Raw genomic sequence first — 25546 nt, 5'->3', positions numbered from 1 at the left:
ATCCACACGAAGAATCAAAGCGCATCACAAGTGGATTCGACAAGCCATCATTTTATATATATATATATATATATATATATATATATATATATATATAAAACATTAACATGATTATATAAATTAAATACTTTCAAATTTGGAGTGTCATGGAGGGAATTCTGGGAATGTCAGTTTACAGGTTTGACTGTAGATTTTACATTTATTTGAAATTAAGTAAGGGATTTTTTTTTTCCTGTAGTGTTTTTACAAACTTTTACAGTTCAAATTACACTTATTTTTCTGTAGCCTTCCTACAAATTCAAGTTCATTGTTCACCAAAACGTAGATTCTATATGAAAATGTGATCAAATATTTATTATTCATAACTCTTTGCTATCAGCATAAACAGTGGTAGACTTCTCTATAATTATTGCCTTGACTGGTCGGTTGTGAAAAGTGAAAGGAGTGGTGTGTTTGTTTATATATCTGTAGATTTTTATGTCTCTTAAGATCCGTAAAAACCTAGCCTACAGTGAAATTCTCCCTCGAAATAATTACCTTCAAATGGACGCTTTGTTTACATTTGCATTTGTTTATTTATTAAATGATAACATAGTTATTTTCAGTACAAAAATATTACACTTTCGGTTTTATCCACCCGAAGTTTTAAGAACTTTACAGATCTGAAACCATCAAGTCGTGTATCTTATAAAGCAGTCATTTTAATACTAACCAGCTCAACTTTCATCTGAGGTGAACAGACCAAAATTATATTAATGAAAAGGGAAAGAGGAAGGAAAAAATATGTCGTAGGCTACTTCCCTACGATACATACTCCAATCATTATGTCTCTGTAAAGCTTGAGTTTAGAAATAAACCAAACACTTTTGTTTACAATTGCCATGAGTCTCACTAGGTAATGAGCCCAAAGGTCACCTGTTAATACGTTCCATTAATTTTCAGGATAGCTTATAATGCAACTGAAAAAAAACTTTTATTACATTATTAAATTAGAGATAACATGCCTCAGTTGGTCACAAAAAATATCAGTTAAAGTCAAATTAGTGACATTAATTGGAGTTCATTTTCTCTTTCCAATCTGCGCCAGCAAGCGCGCATTGTCGTCCGCCTTTGCGCGCAGGTTCTTGGCTTTGGCAATGTTGAAGAGGATGTTCATTATGTTGGTGGGGACATCAAGGGACAGAGTGACCTGGCTGCGTCGGTCGCTCTTCGCACTATTACGATACAGTTTACTCCTGAGCTGCGTCTGGCTCAAGTATCTGTATTTGGACGCGGGTATTGTCCTCCTTTCGCGCGGCTCCTCGGAGGAAAGCGAGTGCGCTGATTTGTACAGGAGGTTTAGACTGTCCACCAGGGGATTTGCTGGTTGCCCGTTATCATTCGTCTCGGAGAACACCTCATTGTTGCAAAGAAAGTTGGACACGGGGTCGTACGTTGGCAAGCAGAGGCTGGATACCGGTGCGCAAAGAAGCGCCAGAGCGAGGAGGGTCCGCGCGAGCCACATCGTTCTGCCCTGTTGAACGGAAGCGCATGAGAATACATTCAAGGCAAGTACTTTAAGAAGGCTTTTAGAACAATATTTTCTGGGTAATGATAACTTTAACTGTAAGAAAGTTTGTATAAAAACTGTCATATGCACCTATAATAATAAGTAAATGTTCGACTAAAAGTTAGAATTGTCATTTTGTCCTAAAACTCATGTTGTTCCAAATCTCTACTAAGTTTTTCTTTTTCTTTTGTGCAACAAAAGATGTGGTGTTAGCCTGTCGCATTTCACTCTGTACATAATGCAATTGTGACAGAAGCGATCAGCCTTTAATATTCTTGTGTTCCATAAATGAAGTCACAGATTTGGAACAACCTCTGGGTAAATTGTTATTTTCCAGTAAAATATCCCCTTGAATCTAATAAAAAAGTACCTTACCTGCACTGTTTGAATTAGGAGAGTCTTCTGAAGTGAAGCACTGTTAGGTCAACCAAAACTTTTGTCCAATGTGCTATGAAAAAGGCAAGCAAGTCAACAACTCATTCTCAACTTAATGTCGCACTGAATCATAAAAGGGATTTAGAGTGTATGATATCTCCCTGGCTGCTCATAATATGTTCGCCTATTGGATGTGCATTCATTTAGTATAAGCACAATTACGCTGCAGTCGTACGCCAGCAATTACGTCATTTATTGGGATCCTCCCAGTAAAATGAGGCGGTGATTGATGCGCTCGTGCACCCAAGACGAATATACCGTCACCATATAGTCTATTTTGGGCTTAATATTTGAAGCCAGCCTGTTATTATATAAAATGATGTATTTGAATTGTAAATTTCAACTTATTACTGTATGGCTGCAGTTTAACCAACTCGATCTCACGCAAAAACTTAACTACTTTGCGAGGTGTCAAGTTTTCGTGTGAATTTGTGTGAAAGACCTAGATCATACAAAAAATTCATGAATGGGGTCTTTTTTTAATGAATTTTTACAAATTAGCCACCAATTTGGCATAGTGCCACTGCCAAATAACCTTGCTGTGAGATTGTGTTGGATGTGTGTTTTATTCCTTAGACTGTAAATAGCCTTTCTTCCACTATATGTCCAATTAAACTGTAAAATATAAATAAATAAATAAATAAATAAATTTGCTTAAATATGGTTTATAATTTAGCAGGAAAGTTGAGAATTTAGAGATTCATCCATGGGCATTCAGTACCATGGACAGCGCAGCACTTTATTTACATTGCATCTGTATTAAACTATTTATAAGGGTCTGTTTTGTTGTTTTCTCAGTTTTCAGGGTCACTGACATATCAAATGTTTGTGTCCCTTTTTAGACCTCCCTGTGAGTTAATTGCTCTGCAGTTCATGCTTATAAGTTTAATGAGTTTTCCTCCCACTTCCCTTTAATGATTGATTGCATTGCTATCAAGGGCTCAGAAGCTTGAAGACTTCATTAACTATCACCTTTATACATTGTAAACATTGTGCATTGGGCTGGATGTTAATATATTTATTCCACATGACGTTAAAAGGAAGCTCATTATACCTTTAAAACTACAGGCTACATTTAAAAGCAAGTGTAAAGAGCATCTATTCTCTGTAGTGTACACAATGAAGTTCACTCAGGGATCCCCTTAGACACACTGTAAAGGGTGTCCTATCTTCTGACTTGTACCACAGTCTTGAAATTGGACTACGGCCTGCTACACGTGCCCCCTGCTGATGGGACATATGTAAAGAGCAAAAAACCTTGGGATGCAACAGGGAGCAGCTTGTTTGGGGGATTATATAAGACAGAACAGAGTGAATGTCAAAGCTGTTAAGACTGGAAGATATGGAGGGGTAAAAATAATGAGGAAGGAAATGCAAACATTCACAAATGTGCACAAATAAGCCACCCACAAATGCAGCTAGTCTATTTGCTTCAAATACACACACACCTTCTCCGCCTGCCCCCAGGAGACACCGTCCAGACACGACTCGACAAACATTTCTGAAGAAAAGCCAACATGGCAGCATTTATACACACCATAGGGCCAAGCTCAGAGAACACGGTCCAAAATCAGAGGTCACGATGTGAAAATGTTCTCACGCACACACTCACCAACCCACAGGGAACTATATAGCTCATTCAAAAATATATTCATCCCATTGTTTTAATTGTCTTACAAATACAGTCAGATTAAGAACATTTTACAAACAGAACCATTAGTGCAAAATGATAAACCTCATGGTGGACAGGTTATAAACACATATTCGGTTATATTAATAGTGCATTTACTCTTAGAATCATGACCTTGGTTTATAAACATCAAACTAAATATATTTTTTTTGTATAAAAACATGGCGTATTTGTAAGAAATAACTACAAAAGTGCAACAATGTGTTGCACTGTAAAAGTAAAACGCAAATATGATGTAGTATTATTTTTTTCTGCCATATAAAGCTGTTATAAACTAATATACATATAGGATGGCAATGTACAAAAATAGTATTTTTTGTGAGATAGAATTTAGTTACACTGTTAAAAATAGCATATCTCTCCTCCTCAGGATCCAAAATCTGTAAATAGATAAGAACATTTAATTAAATTGATTTAGATTAAAAAGGAATGTCTTTAGCATTTTTCGAACAATCACCTCTGATCATTTATATTGGAACCTGAAGTCTGAATTCTGACTGGCTCTTTACCTCTCCTCCCCAGAACACATTGACTCTCACAGTCCTGTTTAGAGCTGAAGCTGTTCCTGTTTCCTCCACAGCCACCATACACAAAGGGACGGCATTCTCCTGAGACGGCGTAGTAGTACCAGAGCAGGATGTATTCAGTGCAATGGCCCTCAGACATGGGTTCAAGGCACAGATCAGCGGCTAGGTCTACATTTAATGGAGGCAGCATTAATTAATAAGTTTCAAAGAATTGTAAATGCAGTTCAACTAATGTTCTAATGAAATTAATGTTTAAAAAAATTGATGAAATCAACAAAATGATGAATAATTCAAAAATATATCATATAATAATATATTCTAAAAATGGTTCAAAATTGATCTTGAATTTCACTGTTAGTCAAATGTTCTTATCTCTATTTCTCTTTCTCACATACATATATACTTGATTTGAATGTTATTTTTATCAGTGGATTAATTCTGCTCTTATCCGTCTGTTTCCGTTCCTTGTGTCTCATATAATACTGTGTATGTGACAGAAATAGACTGTGGGGGAAAAAAAAGCGCATAAAATAATCTTGGCTATGTGCTTGCACTTTTGGTGCCAGGACCATTACTGTGTACTTTTTGGACTACTTTTCTGGACATAAAACCAAAATTTCCATTGCAAATATATTTATTCAAGGACCAGGTTTAATTTGTGCAGAAAATCTGAATTTAACGCTTATGTGAGCAGTTTTTAGCTGTATTAACGGGTTAAAAGCACTTGGAGCAGCAGTCAGCAGAGGACGATGTTCTCCTCTTTTACTCCACACATACCTGAGTGGAGTTTGAGTGCATGTCTCTTTTCTCTCTGTTCTCCCTCTCCCTCAGTACTGGCTCCTGAGTGCAACAGAAAAGCTTATATTATATCCAGATTTGTCATTTAAAGGAACACTTTGCCCAAATTTGCAAAAAATGTACTCATCCTCAAGCCATCCAACATTTAGATAACTTAGTTCAGATTTGTCAAAATGTTGCATTACATCACTTGCTCGTCAATGGATACTCTGCAGTGAATGGGTGCCGTCAGAATGAGAGTCCAAAACAGCTGATAAACAAAAGTAATCCACACAACTCCAGTCCATCAATTAATGTGACATGAAAATAAATTTGTTTGCAGTTAAAAAATCCACCATTAAGACTTGGAACCGTTGCTTCTGGCCAAAATATGAGCCCATAATCCATGATAACACTTTCTGTAGAGAAAAAGTATATTCTATGTTGTCTTCTCAAATCAAAATCTACTGACATATTTGTTTTCAACTGTTTTGGACTTGGTGAAAGGTGGTTGGTTTCCTGTTTCAGACAAAAAATATTTTTTCTCCGAAGTAAGCAATATTATGAATAGAGGGCTCATATTTTAGCCAATGGTTTGAAGCTATGCATGCTGCTTTTTGCATCGCAAGACATTAATTGATGGACTGTTGTGTAGATTACTTGTGTATTATTGTGATGTTTTTATCAGCTGTTTGGGCTCTCATTCTGACAGCACCCATTCGCTGCAGTGCATTGCATTGTTGAACAAATCATGAAATGTTAAATTTCTCCAAATCTTTTCTGAAGAAGAAACAAAGTCATCCACATATTAGATGGCCTGAGGGTTTGTACATTTTTGTACATTTTCGAACACTCAATTGTTTGTGTAATGGAAACAAAATCAGTCATCAGTGGTTTTCTTATTCTTTTTCCTTTATTTATTCTATGACATACTAAATTTATGATGAGAGCCAGTGTTTCTATGTTGATATGATTGCCTGAAAAGTCTATTCATTTATTATTTTTCTTCCATCTGAAGTGGACATCATATAATAATGTAGCCAAATAGATAACAAGTACTATGTCTTTGTTCATATTCTGATCACTGAAATTAACATCAGGCTCCAATGAACAACTACTTTATGGTTGGTACTAAAAAAACAAAAAAAAAATAAACAGATTTTTATTTTTTTTGAAGTGTGACTCAGTTGCTTAAAATAACACAGAGAAGTAGACCATGCAGAACCTGTGCGTATGACTTTTGCGTATGATTTCCTGTTTTCCATCAGGGAAAGAAAAGCTGAATGGTGTTTATGGATGACTGAACTTATGCATAAAGATAAACAGATCAGGACTAATGTTCATAAGACCCAGCAGAAGTTCATATGAAGATAAAACTGATTATATAAATCTACAGTTTCCCAATCCAAACCCTTCCAGGCCCGAGGGCAAACTAAAGAGATGATATCATAAGAGAGAAACCATGTTATAACATATTGGTTCAAAGCGGGAATATACCTACTTGTAACGTTGCCATATGCTAATGTTGGCTCAGACTCTGAAACAGCAGGATGAACTGTAGTGGTCTCATCCTCTGACTCTTCATCCCACACTTTGGGGTGGGTGAGCAAGAACGGAGAGGAAGAATCTGTTCTTCTTTCTTCCTTTAGGATACTCCCATCATCTGGATCATTGGTGTTCACCATCAGGAGTATGTCCTTTCCTTTAGTTAGAAATATGATCATGCTTTAGTCAAACGTCGTTAGGGTAACATCATTAAGTCATTTAATTTCATTCAAATGGACAGTAATTCAATTATTTGACAAAAACATTTTTAAACCACAGAAGTCATTACTTCAATAAAATTATAAAAACACTCCCATTTTTTTGTCAATTTAATTTTCGTGACTTCCTGACATGGAGTTCATCACAGGTTTTCTTTGGTAAGAGAGACCATGAAAACACAACAGATGGTGGAACCCATGGGGTCCTGAGGCCTTCACAACAGGGGCCTCCAAACACAAATACACAAACTCACACAAATACACAAAAACACACACTTCTAACCACCCACGTACATGTGTTAATGAAGCTCATAGTTTCACTTCAATGGACTGCAGTACAGTGCACAACTGAATAGTTCTTTATGGAGGTAGAAGCCATATTTAGTTAAACATGAATAGACAAACAATCTATTCAGTGGGTTGTATCATTGCATATCTTGACATTAATTGTTTAGCTTACAGTCAGATCAGATACAGTAAGACTGTATGGACTGCAAAAAAATGAGTTTGTTACTATATATATATATATATACATGAACAAAAGTGTGATAACATTTCGTTAGCAAACACTTTAAACAAATAAGGTGCTTTTTTACAGCAGTTTTCCTACTGCAACTTGCATACACACAAACTCACCACACTTCTCAACCACCTCTTTTGTCACAAGATCCTTCACTTCCTCCACCTGAACAAATGGGAAAATTTAAGTATTTAATCACATTGAAAACCTATATGTAATCCATAAGGATAAATACATGATAAAAATGGGGCATTGTCAACATACACTGAGTCCAGGCTCCCCTTTTTCTCCTTTCATTCCTGAGGTTCCCAGTTCCCCCTGCATAGAGGACATGTATAACTTTAGACTGAGCATGTTTGTGAATAGATTAAGTCCTGATCGAGTGGAGGATACAGTTATTTGTGTGTAGATGCCTTATTACATCCAGGCCTCTGAGGCCAGGAATTCCAGGGGGTCCCCGTTGACAGGCCTTTCCTCTGCCTCTCCTTCCCTTCTCTCCCTGGGACAGATAAAACAATCAAATCAAACAATGCTGGACAGATAGTAATGCACAGAAACTGCACATCACCACGAAACAATCACTAACCCTTGACCAATCAGCTTTGAGCTTGAGGCTACACATAACCAAACCAATGGTTTACTTAATTTTCAGCTGAAATAAATATACGTTTAAAAATATATTGGCTGTGTTCGTACAGAATAGCATCAGAGTGATACTTTCAGAGTGATGTTTAATTCATAAACTTTACTCTTTAAGATTGTCTGCTGCTTCTGTACTGGAGTACAGCTCACCTTTACTAAAGAGACTCTGTGAGTGCAGCTTGCTGAATCCTCTCCATTTCTATCAACATCAAGAGATGCCTAATTGTGGCTAAAGGCGGCCTTAGCGCAGTGTTTAGTTTGATAGCTCAAATCTTCATCCCAGCAGAAATAGCTCCTACCCCCCGTCTCTCTATCTCTCTCTCATCCTGTCTTTCTTGAGGTTAATTAGGGCCTTGTCCTCCTCCACGGTTCCTCGACATGGGATTGAGTGAGATATGAAGATGGCCCTAATTACACTAGCATTACGATTTATCTATCTATCTGTGAGGTCTGATGAATCACGCAGAGGAATAATAAATTCAGCTCTATTATCATGTAGATATTATTGTCTAAGTGTAGGCAGGTTGGTCATACCTTTGGTCCCATGTCACCTTTAGGTCCAACCGGACCAGGCCGACCCAGAGCCCCGTTAGTTCCTGGTGCACCAGGAGATCCTTTAAACCCAGTGAAACCTGGGAAACCAGTTGCACCCTGCAGAAGAATGGGTTATTTAAAAGGGAAAGATTATTTAGAACAACAGTTTATCCAAAAATAAAAATTCAGTGATCATCCTATGCAAGTATGGTTTTCTAAAGTCTGTTGTGACATAATAACAGTGTTTTTAATTTTTTTTATTTTAATTTATTTTTTCAACATTTCAACATATTTGTTTTTACTATGTATGTTATAAATATATATATCGTTTTATTTTAGTTTTAATTTAATTGAGTTGAATGTTTATTAATTTAAATGAACAAAAATGTTTTCAATAGTTTTAGTTTTAGTTAATGGTAAGAACCCTGCATGAAATGCAATTTAATATCTACATCTGAATGCAAGTCATAGGTCCTCACACTAATATCATATGACATAATTAAACTTTGAATATATGATTTTAGTTAACGTTTATGATAGTCTTATGGCACGTTTTATGGTTTTAGCTTGTTTTGGAGCTTCTGACTGCTCCTGTTGTATGGAAGAAATAGTGTGAATTTTTTAAGAAAAAAGACTCTTTATTTGTATTACAGTTAAAATTGTATAGAAGATAAGTAAATGATGAATGAATTAGAATTTTTGGGTGAACTATTATTAAATCGTTTTTAAATATAATTTTTTACCTTCTCTCCTTTTTGCCCAGGAGCTCCATCAAGACCATTCAGACCACTGTCACCTTTTTCTCCCTAAACATTAACAATAACAATTCATCTCATAATTAAACTTACAGTGATGATGAGGTTATCAATGTCTGTTTGGGAAGTGACTCACCTTTCGTCCCGGGAGACCGTTTAGTCCTGGAATGCCAGGCCTGCCAGGGTCCCCAGAATCACCCTTGTGTTTTACAGTCAAAGGAAATGTTCTTAGTGGTTTATTTAATCTAATTTTTAATATGGGATGAAATAGGTCCAACAATACCTGTTCTCCATCCAGTCCTGGACTCCCTATTCGTCCAGGGAAACCTCTGAAGCCCTACAGAAAAATAAATGTTGTGAAACAATGGTTACAGACAGGTGAGAACACAACAACTAAAGACTAGATTGACATTTCATACCTTCTCGCCTTTAATTCCTGCTTCTCCAGGTAAACCAGGCTCCCCTGTCTCACCCTGAACACACAAACCAATGAGTCTAGGTCCATGAGTCCATAGTGTTACTCAACAAAATTTGAAATAAAATAAAAATGTAAAAAAATAAATCAACTGACAGGAAAGCCTACTTAATTATTTAATCATTCATCTAAATAATGTAGTTAGTAAGAAAGATTAAGGGAACAGTGTTCTCCTTCTCAGGTACCTCTGGTGCTCAAAGAAATTTCTTATTAATTAATATTTAATTCATATGATTCATATTCATACCTGATCTCCCTTTCGGCCCTGCAGGCCCATATCTCCCTTATCACCTTTCTCACCATCCAATCCATGTTCTCCATTACGACCCTGTGACAAATCTTAGCCAATCAGTAATATTTAACAAAATACATAGCCAGCAGAATGTCTAAAAATATACAAATCTCAAACATTTGTTTAGAAACTATCACAACAAACAGGAAATAGGCTACCTTTTCCCCATTGGCGCCTGGCTCCCCTGGATCCCCCTAAGAAAATAATTATACCTTCACTCCCAAAATGCATTTTCCACAGTAAAAATAATTACCGTGATATAACATGAAATATAAAGCAATATAACCCATACTTAAAAAAAAGCAGTTTAAGGCATTATAGTGCATAACGTCATATTAGAGCTAATTTTGACCTTTTGTCCTACTGGACCACGTACACCAAAAGGCCCCATGCCTCCTTTAGTACCAGCCTCTCCCTTCAGCCCCTGAAATTACATGAAACAAGTGTTAGAAATTCCCTTTTATGGTCCAATGTAGACATGAATCTCTGTAGGTATCTGAGTGTATAATTCACTAAGAAAGGTTTAGAAAATACCTTTGCACCAGGTGGACCATCTTCACCTTTCTCTCCTTTATCTCCATCAAAACCCGGAAGCCCGCGTTCACCCTGCCATGTCAAATTCAGACATGCCTTGACATGTATCTGTCATTTATACTTAAAAACAACTAAAAGCTCAAACAGCATTGTTGAGTTCACATAGTCAAGTATGGCCTTTGTGGGAAACTTTATAGTGAAATGACAAATTAAAATACAAAAATATCTCACTGCCTCTCCTTTCAGACCCTTATATCCTCTGGGTCCTGGCATGGAGAGAGGACTACCCTACAAAACCAGGAAACCGATGTGGTAGTTGGTGAAAGAATCAAAATAAACGGGTATTCAGGTATTCAATCTACTCTTATGCTGTCCTTACCTTGTCTCCTCTGTGACCAGGCACACCTTTGTCACCCTGTCAGTCAAAAAGTTTTGTCTTTATTATTTTTGTCAGGGGTATCTAAACAAATGAAACTCAACTGATATGCCAGATGGGCTGTTAAATGTTTCTAGGGTTGTAAGTGGTATTGTTTTGAGACTACAAATGTTCACTGTATGTCATAAAGTTACTGTATACTGAAGAAAATAAAACCAATATCACTCAAAACTGACGCAGATTGTGACGTTAGTGCAATTGTATGTGTGTCAAAAGAAAGTGCTGTTCACAGCAGTTTCAACCATTGAAAGATTGGCTTTAGCAGAGAAAGACTTGACAAGAAGGCACTGGCAAGTCAATACAAAGAGAAGTGAGGCTCTGTGAGCACAGCAGTACTGTCAAAGCTGTCTATAAGTCTTTGAGCTGCAGAAAATGACCCTGACAGAGCTGGCTTGGCTATTAATATTTAAAGCCCTTCTACTTTCCGAACTTGTTTCGAATTTCAAACTGAGGTGGGTTAAAAATAGACTCACCTTTTCTCCTTTCATACCTGTCATGCCTTTAGGACCCTTAATTAAAGAGAAAGGTCACGAGACGTTAACACATTGTCCAGAATCACAATGTCTTACTTTCTTAATACAGTCTATATTGACCTGTTCAATACTGATCACTGCATGGATGCACTAAAGCTTTTTGAATGCATTTACATTTATTCTTTTAGCTAATGCTTTTATTCAAAGTAGCTTAACGATGTGAAGTAGAAAAAAACTGAGATAAGAGAGATAAGAAAGAAATAATATAAAATGTGAGATTTAGTAATTGTTAATACGATTTAGTAATTGCAGCATAAGGCAGCAGGTATTGTGTATCACATGTTATTAATATTTAGCAATAATATATTTTAATAAAATATTTGAGGAATGCTATAGGGACATTTGAGGGATTTGAGAAGTGCTACAGTGTGAGTTGGAATCACTCGTGACTTACCATGAGACCTGGAGGACCACTGGCACCCACAGTGCCTTTGCCTCCCTTTGAATGTTGAGAAAAAGTTGAGAAAAATTAACAGCAAATAACACAAAGAGGGAGAGAGAGAAAAAAACATGCCACTTTTTGATACTAGGGGCCAAATTTACTAACACCACAAAAACAAACATGTCTTAATTCATTTTGTGCTTAACATGGCTGTGATAGTTGCTCATTTGGTCTTGATAGATTGCACTGGTCTTTATGGAAGTGAATGTCTACGTTCTTTCATTTGTACAGTGTCAACACATCTTTTGCAGATCTTTCGTCTACTGTCAACACTTTTATGGGATTTTGGTCTCACACAAATTGACCCCGTTTAGTAAATCTGGGCCAAGTTTTCGAATACATCATTTATTAACTTTATTTATTAACATTGAGTATTTATTACAAACAAACTAATATGCTATTAAAGGAAAAAAAAGACCTACAATCAGAAAGAGCAAATTTCATAATATTACCCTGCGACCTGGGAGCCCAGGAATTCCTCTGTCACCTGGTTCTCCTGGGATACTGTCTCCCTAGTAATAGCAGATGAAACGTTTCATGCTTGTATACATTTATGTTGTGGGGCATTTCCATCAAACCTGGTATCATTGAGCATAAACATTACATGCAGTGATTTACCTTTTCACCCTTAACCCCAGAGGGGCCAGGAGGACCCTGTAAAACGAAGAGCAAATTCTCAGTTTATTCTAGTTCTTCACTTTTAAAATATGTAGTAAAATACAGAGTAAAATTCTAAAGCGATACCTGCTGTCCAGGAGCACCAATTGCACCTGGGGTACCAGGTGAACCATTCTTCCCTCGTCTACCTCTATCACCCTTTAAAAGAATGGAAACAAATGAAAAATTTCAAGTTCATTTTTTTGTGTTTAAATCAACAAAGTCGTTACAATAAGGTAACTACTCAACTTTGAGAATGGGCTGACGTTACCTTTCTACCTGGCTCTCCAGGGTCACCAGGCTGACCTCTGTGACCTGGTGACCCCGGGATGCCAAGGTTGCCACGAATACCCTGAATGCCCTGTGCTCCAGGTGGTCCTGGTTCTCCAGGCTCGCCCTAAGTACATAACAATCACATGTTAGTTAGTTAAGTAATGTCTATTATTAACTGTGTTTGGATTTATGTTGGTATCCTCTTCTCTTTTTTTGGATTGTACTGTATGGGAAGTTAAATTCATATCATTGATAACATACACAGCTTAATCAATCACCTTTTGTCCAGGTGGACCGGCCTGACCAATGGGCCCACGGTGACCGGTTCCAGGTTCTCCCTAAAAAAAGAACACATAAACAGATCAAAGGAGGTTCAAGAAATATGGGATAAACAGTTAATGACACCAAGTTGAGAATGAGTGTACCTTCTGGCCTTTTTCACCAATCTCCCCCTGCACAAATTCACAAGTGATCAGCCACTAACAAACGCAGTTTTTACAAGGCAAATAACAAAGAGAGCACTACAATATTAATAAAGACACTGAATCCATTTCAGGAACGGAGGAGTAAAAATAAAGCTCTGGGGCATCAAAGCAAGCGGAAAGGCACTGCTGAAATTCCACCCACCCGGTTTGATTGACAGTAATAATTTCCTAACATTGTGAATGAGGAGGCGGGGATGTCGTATGTGTGGGTGAACTGCAGTCCAATCAGAAAGCAGATAATCATTCTTATCTAACAGACTTTGGTTTGGGAACACACAGAGCTTAGACACTAATAAGAGCTGATGAGAACATTGCTCGAACAACATTATTTATCAGGATGGGACTATCATGCTCTATTAGTAAGAACAGATCGTTCCGACCCATAATTAAAAAGATTGGCGAACCTTAGGGCCTGCTTTTCCATTTTCACCTGGAGGTCCCTGTACAAGAAAGGAAAAATACACATATAATGCACAATTTATTTACGGATATATATAATAAGACCGCACTGAAAATCTGGGATTAAAAATGTAATTGAAATGAAAATAACCATGGAATAGGTTCTTATTGGTGTATATCATAATTAAAGAAAGTTCTTCTATGGTTCAATCAAAATAGATTGTATTACAAAATAGTAATTACATTGGAGGCAAAAGTCTAGACTAAAAATCTGTGACTTACCATCATATGTAAATTAAAATGGATTGATAATTAATAGATAATTAATAATTATGATAATTAATAATTGATCAATATAATATATATATATAATATAATATAATATAATATAATATAATATAATATAATATATGTTGAATATTTGGAAACCTATAGACTTTGAAGCATATACTTACTTTAAGGTAATCACAGTGGGAAATACGAGGCCCCATGTCTTCTTCTTGGTCTGTCTCTCCCTTCCTCTCTCTCTCCATCTTCTCTCTTTGTCTCTCCCATTCTATTCTTTGTCTTTGTAACTGTCTCTCTCTCTCCTCATTTTCCTCTTGCTCCATCTCTGTCTCTCTCTCTAGCTCTCTCTCCCTTTCCAGTTCTTTTTCTCTTTCTTGTTCCAGTTCCATCCTTTCTCTTTCCATCTCCTGTCTCTCCCTCTCCCTCTCTAGCTCAAACTCTTCCTTTATCTCCTCGCTGCCTGTCTCCTCGTCACCATCACCTGAACTGTTTTCCTTGGTCTCAGTCACACCATCCTCTTCCTCCGTGTCCCACTGTTCCTCAGTTGTCTTTTCCTCCTCAATATTCCTTTCTTTGTTCTCAAGAGAGACTTCATCTTCTCTCACCCCCTGTTCTTCCCCCTCTCTTTCCCTGTACATCTCTGTCACAGTCTCAAGGTCTTTGTTTTCTTGCTTCTTTTTCTACAAGAGTGACAGAAATATCAAGTGTGAGTACTTATTACTATGGTTGTATCTCTTTCCAATGCATTGTTTAGCTGACTTCAGAAATGGAATTATTTTAAAGGAATAGTTCACCCCAAAATGAAAATTTGCTGAAAAAAGCGTTTAGATTATAGACTGTTTTTGATTCACTGTTTTTCACTTCACAATACATTAATTAATGGACTGGAGTCATGTGGGTTACTTCTGAATTACTGTGATGTTTTTATCAGCTGGTTGAACTCTCATTCTGACGGCACCCATTCACTGCAGAGGATCCATTGGTGAGCAATGCAAAATTCCCCCAAATCTTTTCTGATGAAGAAACAAACTCATCTACATTTTGGATGGCCTGAAGGTGAGTACATTTTCAGTTTTGGGTCAACTATTCTTTTATGTTTTTGGATTCCTCATTTTTTTAGGTAGATTAAACACACTCACATTTAGCTTCTTTTTGCCTTGTGCACCTGAGGTAGACCGCTAAAAGAAGATGCAATAACAAAATTTGACTTTGTTCCCTCTATTTCCCTCCATTACATCATGCAATCACATCTGCAGCTCTCTAAGATGAGCTTATTCAATCATAAGCGCTAAATACGTCACTGTAATTCAATTTTCATCACCTTAGATCCTTGTTTGTAACGGTTTTGTCCACCTGGGGTTCCAGGCATGTAGGCCTGTGGAAGACACACGTGATTCATGACTTATTAAGATGCTTATTCTATGTGCAAATGAAATTCTCCTGTCAAAACATTAGGTTGACAGTTATGAACAAGATTTTACCATGTACTCAGATGAAGGAGCACTTCTCTTCACTTTAGATCTTGCCTCTTCCAAGCCGCTATTGTGGGACAAGCTCACCTGTTTATACCCAGACAGTCATAAACAGGAAGTTTCATGTATATTTACATCACTACTGAACTAAATTGTTAAATCAATAATTTTTAATGCTACAAGAGAATTTAGGCACCAAAATATTATAATGTACAGGGTATGAATTTTCTTTTTTTGACATTAGCTAAAGATCACATTAAACAGTGTTTTAAAATAACTAGATTTGTATAAAATGTTCATGTTAGTTGATTAACTCATTTGATTTACACATCTATTAGTAAATGTTAAGATTAACATCAACTAAGATTAATAATTGCTTTAGAAGTATTGTTAATGTTATCTAATGTAAAGTAATACTGATTAACTTAACTGAAAAATAAGGTGGAAAGAGCAAAAACAATTACAAAAGCAAAAAGAAATGATACTGATTAATTGAAATGTTTAATATTGGTCAATAATTGATTTGGTACCCATTTATTTGATCAATATAATTGAAAAAATATGATGATGCAGTCATGATTGTGAAAGAATTAAACACACGGAACACAATAAAGACTCAGAAACAGGTTAAGACTGGTTTAGGGAGCACACATTTACTGACAGACATGCACAAACAGATTAATTATTATGAAAGAAAAGCAATATGCCATTGAATTTCACCAGTGAAAACAGGTAGCACATTATGCTACCCCAAATGAAAAAGTAAATATGTAAGACACACAAAATACAATCTTTTTTCAGTCTTATCAATAAATAAGGAACTGATGAACAAATCGATGCTGAATGAGCTGTCAGGGCAAATGATCTGATTCTCTATTAAAACAATAATGTCATGAGGACCATTCATGAGTGTTTTGTGTTGTCACTTTCATATGGATTATAGATGATTTAGCATGGATTTGTTCAGTAAGTGTAAAAACAGCACATTACAAGATCTGTTCTTTATGTTTAAGAGGAGGCTGATCTCTCCTCAGAGCGTGCTGGAGCTTCTTCTCAATCTATCAAAGGCACTGCAGCATACTGAACGCTAGTCGTGGTGGAGGCAGCATGGACGAATGACATCAGTCCCAAAGTAATGCCGGCCAGTCAGATCCTCCCCCTCTTTTACCCTTCACAGTTTCTACACACTTGAATGTCTCTCTTACAGAGTTTAGGGGAGCTCCTGTGTTAAGAAAATAAATATATTAAAGAAAACCTGTAGCTGAGCTGTAAGAGCGACTATGAAGAACATTTAATGTGTCATACTGTATAGCAAGTGCACAAACCAGAGGAATCGTGATTGAAAATCAAGAGCAGTGCATGCTGGGATGCCGACGTGTTACTTTTTATATTCTTGAAACTCACGCTTTACATTCATACATTGAAGCTGACTGTTTAAAATGCATTTGAACATTGTTTGCACTGGTGAAATCCACTGATGAAGTGAAGGCAATTATTTTGTCATGCAATACAATTTCTTTTTTATTAAATGGCATTTTACAAAACATATGCCAATTGAATCATTCAAATGATGTAGTTAATCAGTTGCAATAAGCTAAAACATCCAAGAAACATGCTAAAAGAAGGATTTCCAAAGCTGAAGTTAGTTCATGCTTCAAAGTGAAGCCACATGCAAGTCTTGGCAAAAGAAGTGGAAGCCAGAAAGTAAAATCACAGGCAAACTTTTACCTCCTCTCCAGTTTGTGTTGTATTTAGCACTGATATTAATGTGGTTTCAAGTGGCTTCTGTAAAACACATCAAATTAGTTAATGTGTATTATATGCAGTAGATACAGTATAAACTGCTGAAACTAACACAAGGTGGAAGAAGTACCTCCTCTGTGACTTTTGATGAGAGCAGGGGACTCGCTGTTATTGGGTGAACCATCTGGAAGCACATTGAGAGGACTTGTTCAAGTAAGCAAAAAATTAATTATGAATGATCAAAAAACAAATATACCAAAACTACTGAGAAATTAGTCATTTTATATTTAAAGATGTGTTAGAAATGCCATTCTTTTGAACATTTAGTTCAAAGAATCCTAATCAAAAAATATTTTCAACACTGATAATAGAAATGCTTCTTGAGCAGTGAATCAGCATATTATAATGATTTCTGAAGGATCATGTGACACTGAAGACTGGAGGAATGGCTGCATATTTACCTGTTAGCGTCACCATGAGGCATATTTAATGTTACATTCTGCATTACAAGTGAACAAACCAGAGTAATCATGACTGGAAATCAAGTGCAGTGCATGCTGGGATGCCAGTGTGTTACTTTCACGATGATGTTTCATCAGTTATTATTTTCATGTTCTTGAAACATCCACTCTATATCAACACACTGATGTTGAGTGTTTAAAATGCATTTAAACTTGCGCAAAATATTGTTTACACTGGTGAAATTATCTGATAAAGGCAATTATTTAAATATATTAAATATTAGAATAAAAAAAATAAAAAACATGTGACATGAAGACTGGAGCAATGGCTGCTGAAAATTCAGCTCTGCCATCACAGAAATAAATGACATTTTGAAATATATTAAATAGAAATCAGTTATTATAATTTCACTGTTTTTAAATAAAAATGCAACTTTGGTAAGCATAACAATTTTTTTTTAAACTTCAAAAAGTCTTATCAACCCCAAACTGTTGGTGATTTATATTCTTACCCGGGTAATCTCCTCTGGAGAAGTTGTTTCACCCTGTGTAAAAAAAAAAAAAAAAAAATGTAATAGCATTTCTATAGCACAATTTTCCAATAGCATCCTATTAAACATAACCATTTAGAATTATAAGTAATATTAAAAAGAAAAGGCTTACACTCTTACCTCATTTTCTTCTGCGTATATAGCTGTTGTTACTGAGTATTTTAGCTGAGGACAACAAAAGTTCACAACAACTTCAGCTCGGTGCTAAAACATATTGTACAACCGTACTGTATTATTAATGAAACATTATTCCATTGTAACCTCTATCCATCTAAACTGTGACACTGTCTGCAGTAGCGCTTCCAGTTGTGTACGTATATGTGTGTTTATTGTGATCAGATTTGATTTTAATAATACTAACCTCCTCCCTTTCGCCTTCCTCCTCTCGAGAGGGAAAGGGCTCTTCTATGTGCAGCTCGTCCTGACATGATACGAAAAAACATTCAAAAATCCATGTGAAAAGTTCATGAAACAAAATGGCTTCAGTGTGTAAAAAAATTCCCTAAACTGAAAGCAAGTGATGAGAGATTATGAGGAGAATTACTCAACATTTATTAGAAACGTTGTGATTAGGGTTTCTTCTTTTGGCTGTGGAGTGGGAGTACTATATTAAGGCCCTGTTAAGTGTGACGTGTGCTGTGGGTGTGAAGGAGGTAAACTCAGGTGATTAGCGTAGGTTGACATGTCAGTTCCCATTCAATTCATTATAAATGCGTCAACACATTATAGACAAAATCTGATTGTGAATCATATCACTGTATTTGCCACCATAGATTATAGTTCACAGCAGGATCATGTGACAGACCTACCTCATATTCATATTCCTCATCATCATATGATGCTTCCTCAACCTCCTCTTCCATGTTGTCTTGAGCTTCCTGTAATTTACAGAGGTAAGACATTATTTCTGCCTTCCAGTGAGGACAGAAGCTAAAAAGGTTTGTTTTGACGCTAATGTTTCCACAAAGAAAACAACCAACATGTTAAAGTGTCAGCGAGAATAGATTGGAAACACATTAGAGACATGATTTACAGACACATTACAGACTAAAATAAGTAACAACATCAGTAATCTTGATTTATATAGAATTTTAGGTGGCTGTAACTCTCCCAAAATTAAAATTCCATTAAAGTCAAACAGGTTGAAGGTGAGAAAATGGCGACAGAATATGAATTAATTCTTAGCACTTTTAGTGGGAGTATAATGACTGAGATTAATGAAATTCGCAGCACATTAGTTCGATTAATTATACATTATAAAAACAGGTGCATTTAATGTTTGTTTATAAATCATTTAGGGTTTATGCTTTTTTTTTTTTATGAAGTAGTTTAGACAAGTCTATAATAACTCTAGTACATCCGAATATTTAAGTAATCACACAAATAAAGTCAAAAAGTTCGCATTGAGTCACTGTTAAGCTGCCTTGAATATGAATGATGTGTGAATGTCAGGTAAGGTGCGATGATGAAACATTTACCAAACGTTTCCTTTGTCGTTTTTGACGTCCTTTATTTCCTTTGGCCTGCTCGAGAGTTTAACAGTTGAGAATCATCATCATTTATGAGAAGGCTTTAAATAGCAATCATTCAAAATATTTAGAGACATTTAAGAAGTTAGTGGCCGTGACATTTAATGACATCTAATATTTAATTGTAATGTTTAGTTCTAATTATGTCTGGTTAGGTTTTTATTATTACTGCACAGGTTTACATTTTCACCAGTATGTTTGTCTATTTAATAGCCCAAACTTGCTTATGGGTAGTTTGACTCTTTATTAATTGATATTCTGTTAATTTACAGTAAGTACAACACTAAACAGAGACTGATCAGTGTACCTTTCCCCTCTCTCTGCCTTTCTTCTTCTCTCCAGATGTTTTCTTCCCCGTGTCCTCATGGCTGTGGAAGACTGTCTCCATACTTACCTCTACCTTCCCAGAGCCCAACTGTGAAAAAGGTTTCATTTTTTTAAACTTGTTTTTAAAGTAGCCAATAAATGGACTTAAGTGTTTAAATACATCTGAAAAAAGACAAGTAAAGTTTAGCATTGTTCTATATAAACTACACTAAAAACACACTTTAATGCAATGCATACATTTAAATATTACTACTAGTAAGCATACCCTCTCAGAGGAAGTGTTGGTTTGGAGAAATTTCAAAGGTGTTACATCACTGAAGTTGGTCTCCACAAGTTCCTTTTCGTCAACATCTACCATCTTGTCTTTGGTTTTACTCTGGTTGGCCTTTTTGGGAATAGCAGAGATGTTCGAAAGTATAGGACCCACTTCTTTTTCTGCAACAGGCTTCTTAAAATACAAGACAAGGCACCAGATCAAAGCCACATTAAACAACTGTATAGCATGCATTAAATGTAGATAACACTATATCAGAACAAATCAGTCAAGTATATCTGAAAATAACTGAATAAAGTGTGTTGATGTTTGGTTAGAAATGGATTATGAATAATGGTGCTGTAATTACTGATACAGGACTGGGCTCAGGCATCTGCCCCTCTTCAAGATCAGCCTCTTCCTCAGTTAAATCTGTATCAGGTAATGACTCTTGTGGGTGACTGTACTTCACTGAGCTCTGTGGATTAGAAAGAGGTCTTATGATCCAGATAGACTTTATACAGCAAGTACATTGTCGCTAATAATGGGTATTTATCATAAACAGAAAATCTATCTGACTTGTAATCAGTTTTTTTTTTAATTATAAATATAGTAATTAATTTAGCTGAGATGTTTTGTAAGTTCAGGAGGCTACTTACGGTGTATTCAGTGATGATGTTTGAGTCCGGCTCCTGTCTGTCTCCTTTCACTCTTCTGCTGGTGCTGATCTCATGAAGAAGCTCCTCCATCCCATCCTGAAGCAGCCTGTCAATCAAGGCCTTCAGCAGCGAGAGCTGTGAAAGTGTGTTTTTATTATTTTTATTATTATAAATGTGGCAATATGTTTTATTGTAGTGTAACATCAAAGCAATTCAAATTTGTTACAATTCATATAAATATATAGTTGACATGAGATGACAATAAAATGGTCAGTAAAGTAGCAATGACTTTTATAAACAAGTAAAAAGCTCTGAAGGAAATTGAAAATTATTTTATGATTTTCATTTCTTCTTAGTTAGAACATTTTCATTTCAAAACAACAAAAAAAGTAATTTAAATGATTTTTTGTTTTATGGATGTAATGGATGCAGCCTTAATTGGGAATTTTGCCGCTATCATGTTCTAAAATTTATATTTATATTTTTATTTATAAAGTATGTTTTTAGTATTAATATTAAATATTAACATTTCATATTAATACAAATAGTGCATGGAACTAATATTACATATTAAACCTTAATTTCTAAGCAAAATTAAAGTGAAAGATAATCTGGATCTAATTTTATTAGATTCTGATATTAGTTCATGAAACACCTATTGCATTTATATATAATGTTTTATAACTATTTATGTTTTTTTTTACATTCAGTATTCTGAAATCAGTAAAAATATATAATCATTCATTATGGCTCAAAATATTTAAATAAATAAAACATTTCATTCAAGACATTCCACTGCATAGTGTTGCCTGAAAGATACAAAGTAACCCTCCTCCTCAAAATAATAATGTAAATATTAAGTAAGAAATTCCAACATTATGCCTTCAGAACTCCTGCTGGGTTAAAACAAACTTTTTTTTTTTAAATACAGCACACTTACTTTAATACCATATGAATCAAACAAGCCTTCAATGTCCTGAAATAGAACATAATAATATGTTAACACCACCAAAGATCAGTTCTGTAATGAAGTAAATAATGGATAGGCATTGAGTAACCATGCAAACCTTCATTTCAACAGCTCTCCCCGGTGGGCCAGCATCACCCTGTTAAATAATACAGTGCCAGCTATCATTGCTTCTGTAGCATAGATTTATGGAGATAACTTGTGCAATCAATGAGATGTAGAAACCTTTGATACCTTCTCTCCTTTCAGACCCATGTCTCCTTTCTCTCCCTGCCAACCAAAGGAAAAAAATTACATATCGTCTGAGAAGCATTTCATTTCTTCAAGGATTTTTGGTTAGCTATACACTGTACTTTACCTTCATCCCAGTAGGACCCTACAAACACAGAAACACACACGCACGCACATAAGAACTGAAAGTCAGTGCAATATAAATGCATGGAAAAACATGAAAGCCCAGTCTTTTTATGTTGATTATTTGATTAAGAAGCTTGGATTCACAATGCTATTAATATGACACTCACCACTGCACCCGGGGGTCCCATTGGTATGGGAAATGCCTTTTTAATGTCCTCAATCGACATACCCTGAGAACAAACACAAATGTAATTTAACAAAAGTCATGGTTGCAAGAAAAGTTTGTCTAAGCTCAAACAACAAAGAAAAAATAATTACATCTTTGAGGACAATGGGAGGACCTGGCAAGCCTGGAGATCCTGGTTCTCCTTTTTTACCTTCATTTCCCTAAGCAGTTAAAATAGCAAAATTAAGAATAATGGGCATAATAGATATAAACAAACCATTTGATTGTACCATGGTTAAAATTGCATTTCAAGAAAGTATTGTTGCATTATGATGTGTTTGATTTAGTATTATCTTACATTTGCACCAGGTTCACCTTTTTCACCCTATGCATTAAAATAAGAAATTATGTTAGCAAAGTAAATTTTAAAAAAAGAGTAAATTTTAGCTGAAAGGAATAGTTTGTCTAAAACATTGCTGAAAATGTACTCATCTTCAGACTATCCATGTATTTGTTTCCAACAGATTTAGCATTATATCACTTGCTCACCAATGTATACTGTGCAGTGAATGGGTGCCGTCAGAATGAGATGATTTAAAATGACAAAAATCCACAAGCAATCCACACGACTTCAAATAAAGCCTTGTGACATGAAAAGCTAAAATATTAGACTTCTATCAATAATATTGCTTTCTCTAGTGAAAGAAAATGGTCTTGTCTGAATCAGGAGAGAAATATGGACAGATCAAGCACTGTTTACAAGTGAAAACAGTCCAAAACAGTTTAACACAAATATGAATATGGATTTTGATGTGAGAGAACAACAGATTTTTTTCACTTTTTCAAGAGTTATTGTGGTTTGGTATATAAATAATAATGGATTTAGTAAACATAAATAGCTGTTTAGACTCCAGATGATCCACTGGTGACAAAGTGATGTATTATTAAATTTCACAATCTCTGTTCTGATGAAAAAACAAACTCATCTACATCTTGGATGGATGGCCTGAGGGTGAGTAAATTAACCAAATTTTCATTTGTGGGTGAACTAAATGTTTAAATATGATGGATTTGTAGTTCATATAAGTCTGTTGTCCCACCTTTGTCCCTTCATCACCCTTTGGTCCATGATCTCCCTGGATAAAAAACAACAACAACAACAACAAAACAGTGGTTTGGTTTTATAAAAAGTTCAAAAGCATTTAGAACTACAATAATATATTAAACTTACATCTTTTCCAGCAACTCCACGTTTCCCATCAACACCAGGTTTGCCCTACAAGAGAAGAGAACAGAAGATAGGAAAAAGGATAGAGATTTTATAGTTTATATCTGCTGTAAATGTTACTATACTCACAGGTGTCCCAGGTAAACCAGGCATACCAGTAATCCCAGCACGTCCAGGATCTCCTTTCTCACCTTTCTGTTAGACACACACACACACACACACACACACACACACAAATGCACATAAAAAAGCGTAGCATTAACTCCAGCCACTCTAATTATGATAATAATCTGTTCTTCAAGAACTAAAGATAACCTTTAAGAGAGTGCATGTAATTGTTGGATTTTTAAAGATATTTTAGCTTTTTTTATTTTTATTTCACCTGACATTAAGTAAAATCATAAATCAAAGGTGTTCACAGACTCATTAGCAGACACTGTGTAGACATTTGATGCACTTTAAGAATGTTCACCGGTCACACACCCTGCAATTCAGTTAATGTCACTGAAATTTAAATCATGAATCATATGATAAATTATCACAAAATAGCTTTTATTAGGTCTACTCACTGGTCCTGGGTCCCCTTTCTGTCCTGGTTCACCCTGTGGACACACAAAAACACTGAACATTATAACTTAAAGCAATTACAAAAGCACATATGAAGAGAACGATTAGCTATCGCCATATTTGAGAAAAGTTCAAACAGAAAAAAATAAAATAAAATAATGAAACCTTAGATCCAGGACTTCCTGGTAAACCATCCACACCATCTCTTCCTTTACTAGATCCAGGCTAGAAGAGAAAGAAAACTGAGCTACATGATATAATATATAATGAGTTTACGTCTTCTTCCAATTATTAAAAGGCATGCCATTTGGACACTGACAAAAATATGAATCTCAAATTAATAAGCATAATCAAATTCCTAAAGGTGGACATGACTTTATAGTGGCTCACCAGTGAATTCCCCGGAGGTCCTGGTTTACCTTCAGGACCCTAAGAGAGAATAATAGCAAGCCATATCATTCTGTTTTTCATACATTTATAGTACATTAAATGTGGAGGCCTAACTTACAGGTGGTCCAGGACGTCCTATCTCCCCTCGCAGTCCTGGGAGACCTGGCTCACCAGGTTCACCCTGTAAAGACAACAAAACCTATTTATTTTTGTTTGTTTGTTATCTGTACATTTGAAAGAATTTAAAATGTCTTCTTTTACCTTAATCGCCCTTGTCAGAATGGTGTTGTCTGAAGTGGTGAACTGGGAAAGAAGAATGATGAGAATGTGAAGTCACTGACAATATGCATTAACAAGGATAACCATGAAATAGTCAAATAAATGCTTCTAAAGACAAAAAGAAAAGAAAAGAGCAACACAGGCTTGTCAGCTTTTGACATGTGTAACAAACCAACCAACTGAAAATAACATGATTGCATTAATATTCATTTATTTTAAACTGCTTGAATATAATACCCAGCACAGAGAGTAAAACTCACTTGAGCGTCTCCCGGTGGTCCCGGCCTTCCCTGCAGAGAATGAAATATGAATACGGTGACTACTACGCTTTAATTTATCACTGGAGAGCATGACAAGAAAAACTGAGATTCTGTTAAGTGCAGAGCATGACCGGCCCTTGAAACACTGACAAAAAATAGTATAAAAATAAAACAATCCTTGTGCTTTTTAATAGCAGCACGTACCGGCTCGCCTTTTTCTCCTTTGTTTCCCTCTGGACCCTGAAATATATGGGCACTCATTATCAAACGGTATTGCCTAATCCTTGTGATTATGGTTCATAATTTATTGGCTCTTTGGAAGTGCTTTAGA

General features: G+C 35.7%; 2 protein-coding genes across 2 annotated transcripts in view; both read right to left on the bottom strand.

The window, feature by feature from the left end:
• Positions 1 to 643: 643 nt before the first annotated feature.
• Positions 644 to 2237, bottom strand: LOC113056377 (urocortin-3-like). Its single transcript, XM_026223135.1, has 2 exons — positions 1925 to 2237; positions 644 to 1513 (listed from the first exon to the last, which is right to left on the bottom strand). Exon 2 carries the CDS (start codon positions 1502 to 1504, stop codon positions 1061 to 1063), a length of 444 nt encoding a protein of 147 aa, XP_026078920.1. The 5' UTR covers positions 1505 to 1513; positions 1925 to 2237; the 3' UTR covers positions 644 to 1060.
• Positions 2238 to 3958: 1721 nt separating this feature from the next.
• LOC113056736 (collagen alpha-1(VII) chain) overlaps positions 3959 to 25546 on the bottom strand; it is a 59077-nt gene continuing 37489 nt past the window's right edge. The window contains exons 53-111 of the mRNA XM_026223566.1: positions 25420 to 25455; positions 25216 to 25245; positions 24938 to 24979; positions 24795 to 24857; positions 24677 to 24715; positions 24452 to 24511; positions 24289 to 24321; positions 23849 to 23914; positions 23723 to 23767; positions 23592 to 23627; positions 22850 to 22876; positions 22644 to 22712; positions 22493 to 22555; positions 22327 to 22344; positions 22203 to 22238; positions 22069 to 22107; positions 21942 to 21977; positions 21002 to 21136; positions 20713 to 20820; positions 20355 to 20537; positions 20070 to 20177; positions 19712 to 19756; positions 19043 to 19111; positions 18595 to 18654; positions 18354 to 18398; positions 18195 to 18227; positions 17352 to 17405; positions 17207 to 17263; positions 15488 to 15565; positions 15328 to 15381; positions 15146 to 15184; positions 14174 to 14686; positions 13724 to 13759; positions 13260 to 13313; positions 13113 to 13172; positions 12833 to 12958; positions 12649 to 12720; positions 12523 to 12558; positions 12357 to 12416; positions 11857 to 11901; positions 11403 to 11438; positions 10873 to 10908; positions 10725 to 10781; positions 10494 to 10565; positions 10312 to 10383; positions 10118 to 10153; positions 9915 to 9995; positions 9612 to 9665; positions 9476 to 9529; positions 9329 to 9391; positions 9181 to 9243; positions 8438 to 8554; positions 7683 to 7760; positions 7526 to 7579; positions 7338 to 7426; positions 6480 to 6703; positions 4979 to 5041; positions 4184 to 4378; positions 3959 to 4054 (exon numbers count right to left, since the gene is read on the bottom strand). Of these exons, the coding sequence (XP_026079351.1) occupies positions 4041 to 4054; positions 4184 to 4378; positions 4979 to 5041; positions 6480 to 6703; positions 7338 to 7426; positions 7526 to 7579; positions 7683 to 7760; positions 8438 to 8554; positions 9181 to 9243; positions 9329 to 9391; positions 9476 to 9529; positions 9612 to 9665; positions 9915 to 9995; positions 10118 to 10153; positions 10312 to 10383; positions 10494 to 10565; positions 10725 to 10781; positions 10873 to 10908; positions 11403 to 11438; positions 11857 to 11901; positions 12357 to 12416; positions 12523 to 12558; positions 12649 to 12720; positions 12833 to 12958; positions 13113 to 13172; positions 13260 to 13313; positions 13724 to 13759; positions 14174 to 14686; positions 15146 to 15184; positions 15328 to 15381; positions 15488 to 15565; positions 17207 to 17263; positions 17352 to 17405; positions 18195 to 18227; positions 18354 to 18398; positions 18595 to 18654; positions 19043 to 19111; positions 19712 to 19756; positions 20070 to 20177; positions 20355 to 20537; positions 20713 to 20820; positions 21002 to 21136; positions 21942 to 21977; positions 22069 to 22107; positions 22203 to 22238; positions 22327 to 22344; positions 22493 to 22555; positions 22644 to 22712; positions 22850 to 22876; positions 23592 to 23627; positions 23723 to 23767; positions 23849 to 23914; positions 24289 to 24321; positions 24452 to 24511; positions 24677 to 24715; positions 24795 to 24857; positions 24938 to 24979; positions 25216 to 25245; positions 25420 to 25455 (4266 nt within the window). The 3' untranslated portion in view covers positions 3959 to 4040. The remainder of the gene's footprint in view (positions 4055 to 4183; positions 4379 to 4978; positions 5042 to 6479; positions 6704 to 7337; positions 7427 to 7525; positions 7580 to 7682; positions 7761 to 8437; positions 8555 to 9180; positions 9244 to 9328; positions 9392 to 9475; positions 9530 to 9611; positions 9666 to 9914; positions 9996 to 10117; positions 10154 to 10311; positions 10384 to 10493; positions 10566 to 10724; positions 10782 to 10872; positions 10909 to 11402; positions 11439 to 11856; positions 11902 to 12356; positions 12417 to 12522; positions 12559 to 12648; positions 12721 to 12832; positions 12959 to 13112; positions 13173 to 13259; positions 13314 to 13723; positions 13760 to 14173; positions 14687 to 15145; positions 15185 to 15327; positions 15382 to 15487; positions 15566 to 17206; positions 17264 to 17351; positions 17406 to 18194; positions 18228 to 18353; positions 18399 to 18594; positions 18655 to 19042; positions 19112 to 19711; positions 19757 to 20069; positions 20178 to 20354; positions 20538 to 20712; positions 20821 to 21001; positions 21137 to 21941; positions 21978 to 22068; positions 22108 to 22202; positions 22239 to 22326; positions 22345 to 22492; positions 22556 to 22643; positions 22713 to 22849; positions 22877 to 23591; positions 23628 to 23722; positions 23768 to 23848; positions 23915 to 24288; positions 24322 to 24451; positions 24512 to 24676; positions 24716 to 24794; positions 24858 to 24937; positions 24980 to 25215; positions 25246 to 25419; positions 25456 to 25546) is intronic.

Source organism: Carassius auratus, chromosome 4, assembly GCF_003368295.1.
Source record: "Carassius auratus strain Wakin chromosome 4, ASM336829v1, whole genome shotgun sequence".
NCBI classification, from domain to species: Eukaryota; Metazoa; Chordata; class Actinopteri; order Cypriniformes; family Cyprinidae; genus Carassius; species Carassius auratus.
Note: the sequence above shows the minus strand (reverse complement) of the source record. Positions and strands in the feature narration are given on the sequence as shown.